The sequence below is a fragment of the Arachis ipaensis genome, chromosome B05 (assembly GCF_000816755.2).
Source record: "Arachis ipaensis cultivar K30076 chromosome B05, Araip1.1, whole genome shotgun sequence".
In the NCBI taxonomy this organism is placed as follows: domain Eukaryota; kingdom Viridiplantae; phylum Streptophyta; class Magnoliopsida; order Fabales; family Fabaceae; genus Arachis; species Arachis ipaensis.
Window position 1 is genome coordinate 140,982,795 of NC_029789.2, and position 16,762 is coordinate 140,999,556.

General features: G+C 37.2%; 2 protein-coding genes across 4 annotated transcripts; both read right to left on the reverse strand.

Annotated features, from left to right (window-relative positions):
• Positions 1–4,170, reverse strand: LOC107641338. Its single transcript, XM_016344832.2, has 7 exons — positions 3,887–4,170; positions 1,701–2,102; positions 1,350–1,585; positions 1,060–1,274; positions 863–955; positions 662–763; positions 1–357 (listed from the first exon to the last, which is right to left on the reverse strand). The coding sequence occupies exons 4-7, from the start codon at positions 1,213–1,215 to the stop codon at positions 1–3; spliced, it is 708 nt and encodes a 235-aa protein (XP_016200318.1). The 5' UTR covers positions 1,216–1,274; positions 1,350–1,585; positions 1,701–2,102; positions 3,887–4,170.
• On the reverse strand, positions 5,423–16,518 carry LOC107644508. 3 transcript variants are annotated; one of them, XM_016348375.2, is made up of 8 exons: positions 8,435–9,687; positions 8,044–8,355; positions 7,848–7,953; positions 7,091–7,779; positions 6,706–6,923; positions 6,513–6,614; positions 5,591–5,684; positions 5,423–5,486 (listed from the first exon to the last, which is right to left on the reverse strand). In XM_016348375.2, the coding sequence occupies exons 1-4, from the start codon at positions 9,658–9,660 to the stop codon at positions 7,096–7,098; spliced, it is 2,328 nt and encodes a 775-aa protein (XP_016203861.1). In that variant the 5' UTR covers positions 9,661–9,687; the 3' UTR covers positions 5,423–5,486; positions 5,591–5,684; positions 6,513–6,614; positions 6,706–6,923; positions 7,091–7,095. The 3 variants fall into 3 exon arrangements, 1 of the variants encoding a protein (XP_016203861.1); XR_002347500.1 differs by lacking the exons at positions 6,513–6,614; positions 6,706–6,923; positions 7,091–7,779; ... (1 more) ...; positions 8,044–8,355; positions 8,435–9,687 and adding exons at positions 10,913–10,962; positions 12,017–12,072; positions 15,378–15,511; ... (1 more) ...; positions 16,026–16,154; positions 16,243–16,518 and having other exon boundaries at positions 5,445–5,486; XR_002347499.1 differs by lacking the exons at positions 6,513–6,614; positions 6,706–6,923; positions 7,091–7,779; ... (1 more) ...; positions 8,044–8,355; positions 8,435–9,687 and adding exons at positions 10,913–11,005; positions 12,017–12,072; positions 15,378–15,511; ... (1 more) ...; positions 16,026–16,154; positions 16,243–16,518 and having other exon boundaries at positions 5,445–5,486.

The window sequence follows — 16,762 nt, forward strand, 5'->3', positions numbered from 1 at the left end:
CTATTCACTACAAGAGAGGCGGGAAATGGCGGCGGTTTTTAACAGATAAATCAGAGCACTCTCCATCGCCTTCATCTTTTTCTTATCTGCTGCTGCCTCATCCTCCATCGCCTTCCTCTTTAACTTCTCGCCTTCCAGCTGTCCCTCCAGTTCAAGCAGCTTCTTCTGAGTCTCCTCTAGTTGGACTCCGTTGCCATACCCATGTGAATTTGGCCCGAAGAGCTGACTAGGAGTCGGTCCAAAACCCACACCACGTACTCTACCCGGTTTCTCTTTTCCAAAAACCTGAGCAATGGAATCATTCTGAGACAACACCCTAGATGACTCATCCTGTTGCTCAATCTCCTCAATTCTTTCCTACAGACACAGATTAGCAAATACAACAATTATGTTGATGGGTCCATCTCATGTCAAGAACACACCAAATGATAACATAGGTAAATTAGCAATGACAACTAGAGTCTATAAACATAACAGGAAAATTAGCAATGACAATTAAAGTAAGCTGGAATATGAATTGTGAGAGTATCTTGGTCCACTTTAACATAGAGTATCAAACCATTCATCAAACAGGAACAAAAACAAAATAACATAGAAAAATAGACTATTACCCTATTTGAGGTCATAACTTTATCGATCAATTATAAATATTGGTACTTACACCGATTGCTCTTGCTTCATCATTCATGTAGGAGCCGTCCTTTTTTTTGTGCACTGCGATCCATAACTCCCCTCTTCCGACTATTCTCCCTTGTTGTTCCGACTGCATCAACAAATTTTATGCTATTACCGTTCTCCACACAATCAAGGCAATCTCAAGTCACGGAAATAGTCCAAAGAGTGAACAAAAAAAGTTATATACCTCTTCTTCGATCCGTCGTGCAAAGCTTTTTGAACCGCCAGTGTGTGTATATTGCTGTTTTGATCGATTCTTCGCATTTTTCTTGCACTTCTCCTATTGGTCCAATAGAGACAAAAGGCGAAGATAAGATGATCTAAAAAGACTCAATGCAACAATAATTTACATAAAAGTTGTTTACCAATGATATACTAGATTACCTTCGTTTCAGGTTTGGCGCGATACTCAAGGAACCATCTCCAATGCTCTCGATCGATTCCCGGCGGACGGTTCTCAATATTTTCTTCAGTCGTGGACGTTGGCTCGAAATAAGCATTATACAACCTCAGCCTTGTCTCCTTCCAGGACTTCCCCATACTTTTCAAGATATTTTTTTTATAACTCCTTCGCTATCTTCATCAATGTGGAAAATTTGCTATACAGATAACCAAAAATTTGTCAAAAATTGTAAAAATAAGCAAGATATTTCAAAGGGGATATAAACTTTTACCTTCACACATTCGCTATAAACTTTGTCCTTTGTGGTAATCTTCCGCCAGCTTTCCTCACAGATAGGAAACTTTCCAAAGTCTGATCCTAGCAGACCAAGCACGCCACTCAACAGTCCAGCTTCGTTTCCAATGGCTTGCTTTGCTCTGTTGAACCTGAGGACGATCTTTCTACCGTTAGGCCGTTCCATAGCCTCCCTCACGCTTAGTCTTGCCGGCTTGATTGTGCCATCGGAATCTATAAGCCAAACATAATACCTTATGTTTATCCGTAGTGGATAGCATACGAGAATAATAAAACTTAACAAGAGTATAAATCATATTGAACACATCAAATTTACTAGCTAAATTACCGATTATCCTGACTTCCCAAAACTCTGTAGTCTTGCGTCCTTTGCGATTCTGAGCTCTAGAATCAACAACAGACTCATCAGCTGCTTGATCAACAGAATCTACATCATTAGCGTTATCTGCCGAGTTTACATGGCTTGGCTCCGAGTTCTGAATGTTAGTTGTGCTCGTTTGTGGAGTCGGCCTTGGTATACTGCGCGGCGGAAGGAACGGGCGTGAAGTTGGAGGGACACTATCACCACTGTCCAGGAGAATTTCAAATTCATCGTGGTGGGAAACCAAGGCCGGAGGTGGGACCGGAGGCGGAGCCGTTTGTGGTTGCTGACATCCTTGTCCTACTTTCGGTTTTCTTGTGAAACGCCCTTTTCTAGCCATTTTAGGAGGTATAGGGCGCCTGTTTCAACCTAAAAAAGAAATAAAAATAAAAAAAGTCAAAGCACATTCATGCTGTTTTGGTAAATTTGTTACAATCAGAATTGATATATAATCCACATTAACTAATTCATATAGAAAACACAAGTCTGAATATGGATATAAGATTACATATATGTGGAAATATAATTTCTGCCTAGAAATCTAAGATACTCCCAAACATTTCACGGGAAAAGATCCACATACATTCACGAGTGTAGCAAACGGCAACTCCAAATTTCATACATTTAAGGCTAAGTGACTAAATAATTTATATGAACATGTTGCACCAATCAGCAGGGAATATTTGAAATATATATAATGCAGTATGTATAGGTAAGTATCACCAAACCAGAGTATAATGCAATGTACATATTAAACTTAGGTAAATGCTATGGTATCTATCACTTTGTACCTAAGTTACTAAAAAAAAGTCAATAAATAATATTTAATAAATTTTACATGATTTACTTTTTATTTTAAATATTTTATTTTTTACTTTAAAAAAAATGTTAGGCAATTTAGGTACCATAACAAAGACACTATAGAACTTACCTTAAATTTATTAATGGTTCTGTTATCTAAAAAGGAACATAAAATTTATAATTGTTGAAAATAATTATTGAAAATTTAGCTATAGAGATAGAGAGTATAATTGGCTCAGTAAAGAGTAAAGAGTAAATAAAGATCCTATTTGTCCAATTTGTCTCCAAAATTAAGAGACAGTGAAACATTTTGCTGTTCTCGTAGGCCTATGGATTGTAGTAGAGTTGCCATGTTTGGATCTCAAACTTTAGCTTTTGCATGTTGGCCCAATAAATATTTCTATATAGATACACAATTATACACACAGAAACGTGAACCAATTAGTTACATTGATTTAGTAGCTAGTTTATTAATATGTTTAAATAAGTACTTATGCCTATACACATATCAATTCTATAATAATCATCGAATAATAATCAAATTTGAACTGCAATACAATAAGAAAACCATGCTGCTCTGAGGATTACATATAAATATTAAGGATGAGATAAAGTAGGAAAGAGACAAACAATTGTATTGTAAAGTGAATGGAAATATGTAATGAAGCATGACAGCAAGCTAAGAAGGTATTGAATCTTACTAAGCTTTAGGTGAAAATAAGACAAAACTATGCTAAATGGCCACGCTGGTGAGTGCAAACGGGGGTAACATCTAACTAGAAGCTCTCATAATTTCCTGAATTAGTCAACGCATTTTTAATACCAAGTCAAGTATACTTCTAAAAGAGTGGTGCATTTTAAACTACCAAATCTAAAACCTGTATCCCCTTTCGATACACAAACTTCTAGGTCCCACTCCTCCGTTCCCAACTTTACATTGGATATACCTCTTCATAAGATTCAAACATGCGCATCAAATTAATCCTTTTCAAGTGATATATGCATTTCGGTGGTTCAAATTATACAACCCAAATTAGCCCATACATAAAGCGGACGTCAATCTAAGAATCTTAAACAATGATACTACAGAGCAGGTTATAATAGTGTAGCCTCAAGTAAGCAACAAACTGAATCAAAAGGGGATCCTCATTGTTCATTAATATTCATAAGTCCTTATTGTATTACGGGCCTATACACCTTCATATTAATATTCTATTCTGTTCACCTCTTACCCAGAAGAAAATAGGCTTACGGTGAAAGGAACAAAACAAATTTCAGTCATATTAAGAGCACCCACTGAAATCAATAATTTTAAATTCACCCATTTTGGTGTTAGAAAGAGGGAGGGTTACCGGAGTAGAGAGGTTGGGCACCGGAAGACGACCACACAGGCGGAGAGACCTGAACGACCGGCAGCTTCTCGAGACAACAAGGTTCCGACGCAGGTTATAGATTTCTCCTTGGTGCCCGAGATGTCAGAGCTTCTATGGGTTGGGGGATGCCTTCGTTAAATGTTTTTGAGTTAGGGTTGGAGTGTATAAGGATTTGGGAGCATATTATATGACTGCCGCAGAGGCTGGGGCACGAAAATTTTCAATCAAAGGAGTTCAATTAAATTGGCGGGTCATTGATTTTGCCTAAAACCCAAATACCTTACACCTGACTTTTAAAGCTAATTTATTAATAAGATAAAATAAAGCATCAGTAACTAAATACAATTGAAAAATGCACTATGTTAGCGATGACGCAAAATTGTATAGGGTTTAGTGAAAAATTCATCTTTGGATGTGGATTTGACTTAGCTGAAAATATTATTGAATAAAAATAGAATCAAGTATATAGTCGAATTAGATGTATGTTTAAAATGCTAATAAATCGAATGAATTGGCTTTGATTTACATGTTTACTGTAATTAAATTCATTTTTAAAGGAAAATATCATTATAAATGTTTAAAATTTATTTTTCATAAATCAAACTAAAAATAATTTTCAATGGGCATAATTAATAGTAATTATATTTTGCAAAATAATTTTTTAAAGTTAAAAATATTATAATAAATATAAATATTTAAAAATTAACTAAATTTATTCATTTTTTGATATTTAAAGATACCCTAAAGATTTTAATTTTCACAAGAAAAATTAAAAGCTTGCCGAAGAACCATTCACGGTTTACCACAAAATTTTAAGCCCTGGCGAATGAAAATTTAGTGCTGTGTCACATTCTCTAAGTTATCCAACATGAAACATTATATATTTTATTTATTATAATAACTTCGCAGTTAATAGATTATTTATTTAATATAAATATTATTAGTTGTGCTTACTGAAAATTATTTTTAAAGTTTAATTTATCAAACTTACATACGATGTAGTTTATTTAAAATTTATTTTTAAAAAACTTTAAATAACAGCAAATGAAATATGTATAAAAGTAGACTTGATGGCCTTCATTGTGGCATGGAATAGTGATAAATCCAATTCATCAATTAATCGACTCTAAAAAATAATAACTGTCCCAATCTTGGCTAAATATTACATTCCCCAAGTTCTGTAACATGATAATACTTTTCAACAAGAAAACCGTCTCAATATAACAATCTGAGAAGTTATAAAGTCACGACAAAACCAATGAACAAGGTTCGACTTTCCTAAATAACCTGAATTGAAAATGTTCAAATAACTTAAAGCTCTGTCCTCACGGATTCAAGTACCGTGTTGCCCAATTAGCCAAGTGCCATGCATTCTTCTTTCCAGGAGACATTCCACTGTAAGGATATTCATTCTCATCTGGTGTTTTGTTGAGGTCACATGACAGCATTGAGCAATTTCGTCCTGCAGAAGTGGATTCATCAGACCCATCAGAGGAGACAACGTCCTCTTTCTCGATCGAATCTGGAACCACCTCTCCTGGTTCTTCGGATGCCTCTTGGATCTTTGGACGAGATAACCCTAAGAGTCCAGCATCATATCGAGACACAAAGCAACAATTGATAGATTAGAGTGTGACATACAATCATATTATATTACTATTGCATATATAATGTATTTCTTACTGTCCCATAGTCGTTCAAGGCCATGTTCTATGAGCTTGAATTCCTCCCGTGATGCAACATCCAGTTCAACGACCAGAGTATTTTCATATCGTGTCTGTACAAAGTATTTATTATTAATACTATGAATAGGAAGCAGAAGAAAAAATGAAAGCACACATAGACCAACTATCAATCAAAAAGATAATAAGGACAGCAAGATCATGCCCATTATTCTTATCACTGGCATTAACAAAAAATTCTAATAAACCACCGTAAACTCTTTCTCAAGTCTTAGATTCTTATCACAAGCTTCATAATTAAGAAAGAAGACCACGTGTTTTTTTATGAGAGATAAGTCCATGCATTGGTCTCAACTTACCATTTTATCAACTACACTTTTCCAAGGCTGGCCTCTTAAACAACTCAATCTTAAGTATGCATTCTTAAATGGGGTTTTTAACTGAGATTGTAATATGATCCAAGTATCCATCCACCTGGATTTTTCCGAAGGGTTACTTTCTTAATTTGAACTCCATTTTATTTGGTTTTGGTTTCAAATGGTGAGATACACAATATCACGGTCATGATATATCATGGACCACCTGAAACTTGTAGGGATATGTTAGTAATCTTTTACAATGCTAAGTGAATTAGAAAATCACTGGCCATACTAAATAATTGGGTGCTTTCTTGAGCTAGCTCAGACCATGTCAATACAAGCAATTACAAATTGAGTAAATACAGAGACCGGCACATATTTGTATGTGGTAGATGCTAGCAGACAACTTAAAGCAACTAAATTTCTTCTAGCAAGGGGAATAGAGTTTACTCTCATATAAAATAAGCAATTTTACCAAAACAGCACAACGTAGGCATTTAGCTACATAGACAGAGAGATGTTGTATAAATTAGATAAATCGAAAGGTAAAATAGGAAGTATTACCTTCGCCTCGTCAAGTATTTTCTGTGAGAACCACAATTCCGTACTTGTTCTAAACTCAAACCCAAATTTAGCCCGGTACTTTCGGTCCCATTGATGCAATTCCTATAGATTTAACATAACCGCGTGAAATGGGTTACAACAAAGAATTTGACAAGGAAACACATACTAATAAATTTGGGATCAGCAAACAAACCCTCATCAGAGAACCCGGCGCATGACTAATGGCTCGAAAGAGGTGACTTTGCCCAGAAAAGGCATCCAGCCATGACTGTATACTCGACTCTTTGAACCACAACTGCCTTGCAAAGGATGTTGCGTGGTCCAACGAAGGGAATGGAGACGCCTCTATCATCTTCTCTGCGAACAAACGGCTTGTGGTAATGGGATAGAAGTCTCGACTCTCCAATTTCCCTGAAAGGCAACGGAACTATTACCAACGTACAGGGACAATTAAAAAAACGTGATTGTAGGAAATCTTATATGAGAGGCAATAGTTAAAAAAAATCGATTTATATCAGAACCCAGTCAAATAATATCGATTTATACGAGGGGATAAGTACTAAATAATAAGAACTAACTCAATCTAGATATCTTTATATGAGGCGGCCTCATCACAATCCTCAACCACGTCATTTGTGGACTCCTCTAAAATCTCATCTCTTGTCAACCGCAAGCCTTCGACATCAAATTCAGGCAAGCTAGTCATACACAACTGGGGATGAAAGTCGACTTCACAATGTTCATAATCTTCGCCCATGTCAAACAAATCTCTTGGCATCACATGGACTACTACACTCCACCCGTTGTCCACCTCATCCTCCACGTAGAACACAAGACGCGCCTCAGATGCTAGGATGTACGGCTCATCGTCTTCTCGATCACCGGTGTGAATCGGATTGGCAAAATTGACACAGGTATGACCCAACTCGTCTTGTCGTATGCCTCTGCCCGACGTGGTGTCTGCCCAGAGACATTTGAACAAGACTACATTGAACTGACCACTATAATTTAGCTCGATGATGTCTACTAATCTCCCGTAGTACGAGACACCGCCAACGGCAACATTGAGATCCCGTTTGCTTGCATAACTCCGGGTATCTGAAGTGACATAAACCCCGCTATTTTGTGTTTTCAGCCCTTCATCCCTTGAGACGGATCTAAATTTAAATCCATTGACGTTGTAAGCTTGAAAGCGTCTGGCCTGAGCACGGGGCCCACAGGCAAGCCACTGCAACTCGTTCGAATGACTGGTGCTTCCGAATGGGACCTGGAATTGAACCATTAGATGAAAGATAGCATCAAATGGTACTGGGATCCTATGATATTAAGGATTACCTCATGCCTGAACCAGTTGGGGAATTCTCTGTGCACCACACTATCTATGTGAGCCTGGGACCTCGTTCTACTTCGCAGTTTTCTCTTTGTGATGGCTCTGTACTCCCTATGCATTCAGATAAATATTGACGTATTCAATACTATGATTATCATATAGGTTCACTGCAAAATTTTGGACCTCGGTCTTGATACTTACTCCAAAAATTTCTCAACAGCAAGGCAATTGACCAGTACATGACGATGTGCTTGAAGGATCTCAGTGGCTGTCAAAGTAAAATATGAAGCAGCCCCGGCCGCCTTTCCAACTACTGGGAACATGCTAGAAACCTCACTGGGCAGGGCATCATTCAGCCGATCGTCAACCCGCGTCGGTCGGTTGATCCTAGTCTCGACATTATCTAGATATCTTGAACAGAATGTGAGAATCTCTTCTGACAGGTAGCCCTCTGCAATAGATCCCTCCGGTTGTGCCCTATTACGCACGTACTGCTTGAGACGACATAGGTACCTTCGAGAACATAACACGTAAAATTATAGCTGCCGGCTATCTTAAAAAAACAGGTCGAGAATGTCAAGTAGATTTTTACCTCTCAATTGGGTACATCCACCGGTAATGCACTGGGCCACCGAGGCGTGCCTCCTCGACCAAATGAACCGTTAGATGAACCATGACTGTGAAAAAGGATGGTGGAAATATCATCTCCATGTGGCATAGTGTGTGGACCACACGATCCTGAAGGATAGGGAGTTGATGAGGATCTATGGATTTGCTGCATAGTAGTCGAAAAAAGGCTGATAACTGAGCCAAGACGGCGGACACTTGGGTGGGCAATGTGTGTCTTGACGCAATTGGAATTAGATGCTCCATTAGAATGTGGCAGTCATGACTCTTCAAACCCGATAACTTGCGCTGTTTTAAATCAACACAACGAGAGATGTTGCTGGAGTACCCGTCTGGGAAGACCACATTCTTGATGGTCCGAAGAAAGACATCCTTCTGTGGATTAGACATGGTAAAGATTGCAGAAGGATACTTTCCACCTTCAAGTGGCCACATATCATGCCTGATTCCCATCAACTGGAGATCTTTTCGAGCCTTTAGGTGGTCTTTGGACTTTCCACTCTCGTTTAACATGGTGAAGACGATGTTGTCGCACACATTCTTCTCTATGTGCATCACGTCAAGGTTGTGGCGTATTTCGTTGTTCTCCCAGTATGGGAGATCAAAAAATATACTCCTCTTTTTCCAGGGAGACTCGTCTTGAACCACGGTCTGCTGTCCGCGCCTTCTTTTACCGCCCACCGCGCCCACCTTGCCGTGTGTGACTGGCACACCCTCCAACTGTCTCAAGATATCCCTGCCAGTCAATTTGACAGGCGGGGATCTATCCTCTACATTTCCATCAAATCTAATCCGGTCCTGTCTATATCTGTGATCGTGATTCAAGAAGCGACGATGACCCATGAAACACCATTTCTGACTGAAGGTGAGTCGCCTCGGATCGGCGTCCAAATTGCACGTGGGGCAAGCTCTCCCGCCGTACGTATTCCAGCCAGATAAATTGCCTAATCCAGGAAAGTCGCTGATAGTCCACATCAAAGCAGCACGCATCTTAAATGTTTTCTTCTCAGAGGCGTCGTACGTATCAACACCGGCCCACAACTGCTTCAACTCATGGATGAGGGGTTGTAGGTAGACATCTATGTCATTGCCAGGCATTTTAGGGCCGGGAATAATCATAGAGAGAATAAAGTTGGTTTGTTTCATGCAAATCCAGGGGGTAAGTTGTACGGAATAAGAATCACTAGCCATATTGAATACTTTGAACTAAGGTTTCCATAAGGATTGAAGCCATCGCTGGCCAGGGCTAAGCGAACACTGCGCGGATCACCAGAGAAGTCAGTGTATCTCCTATCAAATGCTTTCCAGGCCTCACCATCCCTGGGATGCCTTAAATAACCGTCAGAATTGGTTCCTCTCTTGTGCCACAACATGTCCCTGGCTGTCTTGCTGGACATGAATAATCGCTGCAACCGTGGAATCAGAGGAAAGTAACGGAGAATTTTCGCCGCCTGAGGTTTCCCATTCTTCTTGACGACGACGTTGATCCTTACTACAGAATTCTTCCGGGTCTTTTGCTTCCACCTGGATGCTCCACACTGTTTGCATCTAGACAGGTCTTGGTCGGAGCCCTGGTATAGCATGCAGTCATTTGGACATGCATCTATCCTCTTGTACTCAATACCAAGCTTCCGTATGATCCTCTTGGCATCGTGCAAGGTCTTCGGAATCTTTGCATGCTGAAAGGCTTCCCCCAATAGCTCTAGAATCAAACCGAAAGCCTTATCACTCACTCCGCACATGCACTTTATATGGTACAGTCTTACCAGGAAAGAAAGCTTCGAGAATCCTAAGCATCCCGGATATAGTTCTTGCTCGCCATCCTCAAGCAAGTCTTGTAAGGCACGAGCCTCGCGGGTAGGTTCATTGGAGGAGTACGGCAAGCCATCCACACCGTCTCCGACATGTTCATCCATCGAGTCTTCATCATCCCCTTGCATTCCCGTGAAGTTAAATGCCTCGTGGACCATGTCACGCATTTGATCACCAGAGTTACGAGTGGGTTCTAATTCTTCTCTGCCGTTAGAGCTCTCATCTACGATCCTCTCACCGTGATGTAACCAAAAGGTATAGTTCGAGGGAAAGGGTTTCATCAGAAGATGATCGTAGGCGTCCTCTCTGGTTTGGTAAAACCGGAACCCACACAAAGGACATGGGCAAAGTATCATCCCATCGGATGATGCATTGGCAAATGCGAAATCAAGGAATCTATTCAGACCATCCATATATTCTACACTACCACGTGGCTTTATAATCCAACTCTTATCAATGTCTAAATAGATGAAATAGCACAAACAAATAAATGAACAGTAAGACTTTTACATAGAACTTAAAAAGCAGTAACAGTTTATCACAGTTATTGGATGGGAGAGTACCATACGTAGTAAGCTCCACAATATATTGCAATCAAAACTATGTAGAAAGAATTGGGGAGGTTGCTTACTCATTGTCAAAATTCTGTGCTTTATAAAAAATTACTGGTAGAAAGAATTGCTGATCCCAAGTCCAAAAAATGAAAAGACAAAGAAGGAAAAACCTTAAAAAATGATGGAAAAAAAATAATAGGAGTAAGTTAGATTTATGTAATAATTAATAAGAAACTAAACTATCATAATGAACAGAAACATCAAATACAAATTTTCTGCCCTTAATTGCGGGTTATCTAAACAAAATAAGGAGAGAATAGCCGGATATAATATCCTCTGTTATGCCTAATTTAAATTTTTTGAAAGATAAATTTGACTAAAAAGATCATTTGAAAGAAATAAAAAGTTCATTTTAGGGAAATATTAATAAAAAATTAATCTAACATGAAAAATTTTGGAGATAAATCTAAACATTTACTACCAAGTTTCTCGAGCAAAGCATGCTGGCATGTTTATGTCGATGATGAAGCTCTTAGCCATGATTTCAAATGGTTATTAATAAAGCAGCTTAACATGCAGTGGCAACTACATATATTAATACTTATATAATTCATATATAACTCTCTCATGCAGTGGCAAAAGCCTATAAATACGTTGAAGACAACCATCTAGATATCACAAGCCAAGGCTAAATTAATCCTTCTAATCAACATTATGCTGCCAAATGAACCACAAGTAGAAAAATTAAATAAATAAAAAGAACATTCAATTACAAAGCTCGAATATTGTTTCGGATATTGGATAATTAATGCTCTGCGGCATATTATTTTATCTGTTGATAATCCGGGATGCTTTGCACTAACTCATTGGCAGCAAATTCATCCTGGACTGAAGTGGCAAGTAAACATGAACCCCACCCCCATCCCCGGTGGCGGAAAAAGAAACCGTAATGAAAAATCCATTGTAACTTCTCAAACAACTAGCTCAAATCAAATGCCAAGTAATAATTCGTATTAGGGTCATAGACAGTGAAGCAACAATTCATTCATCAAGACAACCAGTAAAAGCAGCAAGTATTTCCAACTTGTTCCACCCACAAAACATTAAAGTTTGTTTTCATCATCAGGGTCATATTCATAGCAGATATATTACATATGTAGATTGAGTAAATTGGACTGAACCTGGTTCAAGACCGCCACCAAGCACAATGGAAACTTCAATTCTGAAAGTACCAGGCCTGAAATTAAAGGAAACATCAAACTACACAATATAAGACTTAAGAAAAGAAGCACATTTCATTTCAAATAGCAATGGCTACACGTACAATTTTATAAAGTGAGGCGTTGTATTTATTTGCATCAAATTTATTATTGGATAGGAATTGAAATCCTAAATTAATCATGATAAAATAAAATGTTACACTCATCAGTCATCACGTACAATTTTTTCCCACCTTCGGATTACTTAGTGTGGCAGCAGAAATATAAAGGTGAATCATATGATAGATAACAACAGAAAAGCATGCAGAATCTAATTGAAATATAGTTCAAATAGTGTTTGATAAAGTTTTCTTTTCCAAAACCAACTGTAGTCGGTCTAATAGTTAGTTCACTAGTTCATTTAAATAAAGTGTTGAAAGTTCGAATCTTGTTTTATACATGTAACAATTCGTTAGCCAACAATAAAACTTTAAATGAAATTTTAATTTGTGATAAATTAATTTTGGATATGCCGAACTGATGAATACCGAGGAAAAATAATTCTCTTTTCCTGGGCCTTGATATACCACAGTACAGGTCCCAAATTCAACTTTTACAAATGGAACCATAAAGTTTTTATAATTTGATAGTAACGCCTCATCATAGTTCACCCAAATGAGCAAATAGTTAATTACTAATAATTCAGCTCATTTGTTTTGCAGTGAATAAAACAAAAACCGTAAGCAAGGGAAACAGAGCACAACAACTATAAAGTTAGGACAAACAATTTTGAGTTTACTATATTTTAGGATGGAAAAAAAAAAAGCTCATGTTGAGAAAAGAAGTTAAAATCTCATACCTCATTTTTTAGTCTTCTAATCAGGTGTTATTTTCCAAGAACATAAAAAAGATTAAAAAAAATAAAAGTTTTTTATTTAAAAATAAAAAATAATTAAATGAATGAATTAGGACTCTTAATAATTTGGTATGTTTTTTGTAAGCAACTTGCCTTATGAATGTTGGACAAGATCTTCTAGTCTGTGCCTTGTCTTCACAACAACAATATCATTGAATTAATTTTCTTTTTATTATTATTACTATTATTCTTGGTACAAATCTCTAACCTAAAATTTTATTATTAAAAACTCTTATCAAAATTTGTTTAGGCTCTTTATCATGTCCTTTTGGTTAAAATGAATTTTAGGACCTACCGAAAAAAAAAAGCGCCCAAAAAAAGAGTGTGTTTTACCCTACTTATAATGTTTGATAATTTCTCAGCAATCGAAACAAACACTCATCAATTTTGAGAGACGCATATATACTAAAATTTGGGCATACTGATAATAAAACTTATGCTGTTAAGCATGCATTTCTCTTTGCCAAATAGAACTTGCCACTAACATATAACATTATCCCTCCTAAGTCCTTGCCTTTCTTTAATTCTATTTTTAAGCCAAGAAGAGAGATCTTGTTTTTTCAAAAGAAAAACTTTGATTGATGATCACATTACATACTGAAGCCACCATTTCCAAAGTGCTTTGGATTTTCACTTCACTCACTTTCTCACTTGCTCTCTCCCTATCTTTTCTACTTAGCATATGCACTTGCAAACCAAAAAATAAAAAGAAAAGAAAAGTGAATTTGGGAATCCTATGCATCCCTCCTTATATTCCCATCTTTTGTTTCCTTTTGTTGTGTCATTTGTTTGAGATTACAAGACTCCCATGTTTGCTATATACCTTCATGTAGTATTATTCGATTTAATGGACTAAATGCTTTTAAAATATGTTACTTTGATGAATGAAATCCACTAATTAATTAAATAAATTATATACATTCACGGTTTTGCTAGGTAGACATAAAAAAATTTAAACTAAGGAACAAAACAAAACCAAATCCTAAAGGACTTTAACCAAATAGCATTTCATAACTAACTCAGAATTAAAGCAATGCAAAAAAAACCAAATCCTAAAGGACTATAAGTTCAAACTCTAACATGGTTTTAATTTATTTTATTGTATTACTTTAAAAGCTGCAAGGGAAACACATCTCATATAAAGGATTAGTTTCACCGTTTCTCATAACAATTGAAAACAGGGAAGTCCATAGAAAAACAAAGCTATTTCTTTGGTTAAATTTATCCCAAGGTGACAATAATGCTATTACTTCTATCAATCAAATATGCTACTTTAAGATAAACACTATATACCCCCATTCACCTCTGTTTCTTATAAATACAAAATGTATATGTGGAAAATATAGAATGAATGTTGTTTTTTTTAGGGATAAGTATACACTATTAAGGAACTAAAATTTTGCAAGTCTTTTAAGTTCAGTAAAATAACACTGTTAAAGGAGATTGAGATCAAGAAAGATCAAGAAAGTATCTAACTGCAGGGGAGTTTTTAGGTCTCTTGCTTATTGCATTAGGAGTTGACAATTGTTCAAACAAATAGGGATTATTCTCTCAACCACAATCTTCTGGTGTGATGGTGTTAGCTGCTATACTCCTATTGGTCCCAATAAGCCAATTTTGCCTTAGCCTCAACAATAATCATATAGGAGACTCAAACTCAAATGATGTTAATATTAACTCCATATTTTTCCATGTTTAGGTTCTAATTAAACAGGGCAAGCGCTATCAGGGAGACAAGGTTTTTTTAGTTTTCGGGCACATATAAATGTGTTAGAATCCTGCTTGTTTTCCTGCAGTTAAATATTGCAGTAACCATTAAATGCATGACTGGTTCATTATACAGTTTGAATTCATTCTTCTCACTTTAGCATCTCATCCTAGATTGGGGTGAGCTTGGTTTCTGAATTCTAATTATTTAACTTCAAAGGAATCACAATGTTACCTTATTTATTTGCTGAAAAAGGTTAATGAAATTCTGCTGAAATAAAATGTTAACCTCTTCTAGCAAAAATGTTTTCACAAAATATACCAAGGTCTAAAGCACACTTAACGGACCAGCAAAACAGCAGTTGAAAAATAAATTACCAACGTTCAATGATCACTTGGAAGAGTCAATTTTACAAAGTGCTAGTTTTTTTAAAATATGGCTTCATTAGATATGTATTCTCAATATACCATTCATCCTTTATCCTTAAAGCATCATGTGAATTTTAGCCTTTTTAACCCCAACCCTTCCAATTTAACAAACTACCAGGTAATGCATTCTTTTTTTAACTGGTGCTGAGATCGTGCAATATTAGATATGCATTCTTGTGTAGTTTGAATGATCAATTCTACTACTCACCAAGCCTAACGAGGAATAGTACAACAATAATAAATCAAGATCTTGATATTCATATATAATAAGAAAGTAGAAAGAAAAAAAACCTTGTTTGGAGTGTGCTCTAGAAGCTTCTATGCCCCAAATTATTTTGCAATTATTATCAACAGCGCAAACAACATCACCCTTTGGCAATTTTTGTGCACAATACTTAGCAATCGACACCGAACGAAGTCGCTTCCTGCAACAGAACCGGGTTTGTTGATGAGGTTCTAATCAGCAATGTCTCTTAAAAGATTGAAATACAATCTGCTAAGTAATCTAACTCAATTATCTATCTAGCCAATCACAACTCACGTGTTCAGTTGGTTAAAATTATGACAGGAGCAGAATAATGAGTAGCCAGCTGAGCTTGCTCACATGTGACCAAATCAGATGAATCAAATCCATAACCCAATCAATGCAGCAGTTAAAACACGAAGGAAAGCTTAGGGTGTTAGAACTAACCAGGGACAAGGAGAAGCCGCGATAGCTCAGGATAGCGAACGGTGGAAGGTGGCTCAACAGTTTCGTGCACGGCCGGCAGAGGACCCAGTATCGGCAGCACCTTCGCAGTGAAACAGAGACGGCAGCAGATCTCGCGCGCTTCGAAGGACTCTTCGCGGGGTTCTGCTTAATTTGGGCAGTTTTTGAATTAGAATTTATAGGAAAAATTAAAAAGGGGTAAAGGAGAAATTGAGTTAGCAAATCTTCACCTGGTGGCGTTTTGCGATGCAATCGCCGCTGATTTGTGGCCCGCGAAAGAGTCCTGCCTTCACAACCTTATTTTGGAATAGCAGCAATGGGTGTGCTTCGCGGGCTCCCAATTACTCTTCGCGGGTTTTCTGCACATTTGGGGGGAATCAACTCAGGGTTATAGGAAAAAAAAAGGGGGCAGAATAAAAATTAGAATGCTTAAGATTGAATCCTCACCTGGCGGCGTTTTGTGATGGAGTCGCCGCTGATGATAAGGCACGCGAAGAAGTTCTGCTTCCCCGGCATGTTTCGCGGCGGCGAGGTGTGTGGCCTCCAGATCTTCGCCGCTATTTTTGCGTCCCGTTGGTGATGGCGGCGTTTTTGGTGGAGTCGCCGCTGATGATCGTGGCACGCGAAGGAGTTCTGCCTTCCCCAGCAGCTTTGCAGCGGCGAGGTGTGTGGCCTCCAAATATTGGCCGCTATTCACCGTGTTTGGCGTAGTGATTACTTTATTTTACTAATATTATTCACAATATTTTTTTATTTTCTCCTTTTCATATTAAATTTCAATTAATATAATAAAATTGTAGGTAATAAATTTGAATTCAAATTTTATTTTTCATTTGATAAATTTCTAGTCGCATAAGGATGGCTATTTTATATAAAAAATATTATATATAAACAAAAAATCAGTTCTTAAATTAATTATTATATATTAATATATAAATATATGTGATATTTAATTTATTTTTAATAT

Excerpts from the sequence above, each read along its gene's own strand:
- LOC107644508 (XM_016348375.2), bottom strand. The coding sequence starts at position 9,660 with ATGGCTAGTGATTCTTATTCCGTACAACTTACCCCCTGGATTTGCATG. Across the intron at positions 8,356-8,434 it reads TGGATGTACCCAATTGAGAG|GTACCTATGTCGTCTCAAGC; the intron begins GTAAAAATCTAC and ends ATGTTCTCGAAG. Across the intron at positions 7,780-7,847 it reads CCAACTGGTTCAGGCATGAG|GTCCCATTCGGAAGCACCAG; the intron begins GTAATCCTTAAT and ends GTTCAATTCCAG.
- LOC107641338 (XM_016344832.2), bottom strand. The coding sequence starts at position 1,215 with ATGGGGAAGTCCTGGAAGGAGACAAGGCTGAGGTTGTATAATGCTTAT. Across the intron at positions 956-1,059 it reads GCGCCAAACCTGAAACGAAG|GAGAAGTGCAAGAAAAATGC; the intron begins GTAATCTAGTAT and ends TTGGACCAATAG. Across the intron at positions 764-862 it reads CACGACGGATCGAAGAAGAG|TCGGAACAACAAGGGAGAAT; the intron begins GTATATAACTTT and ends TTGTTGATGCAG.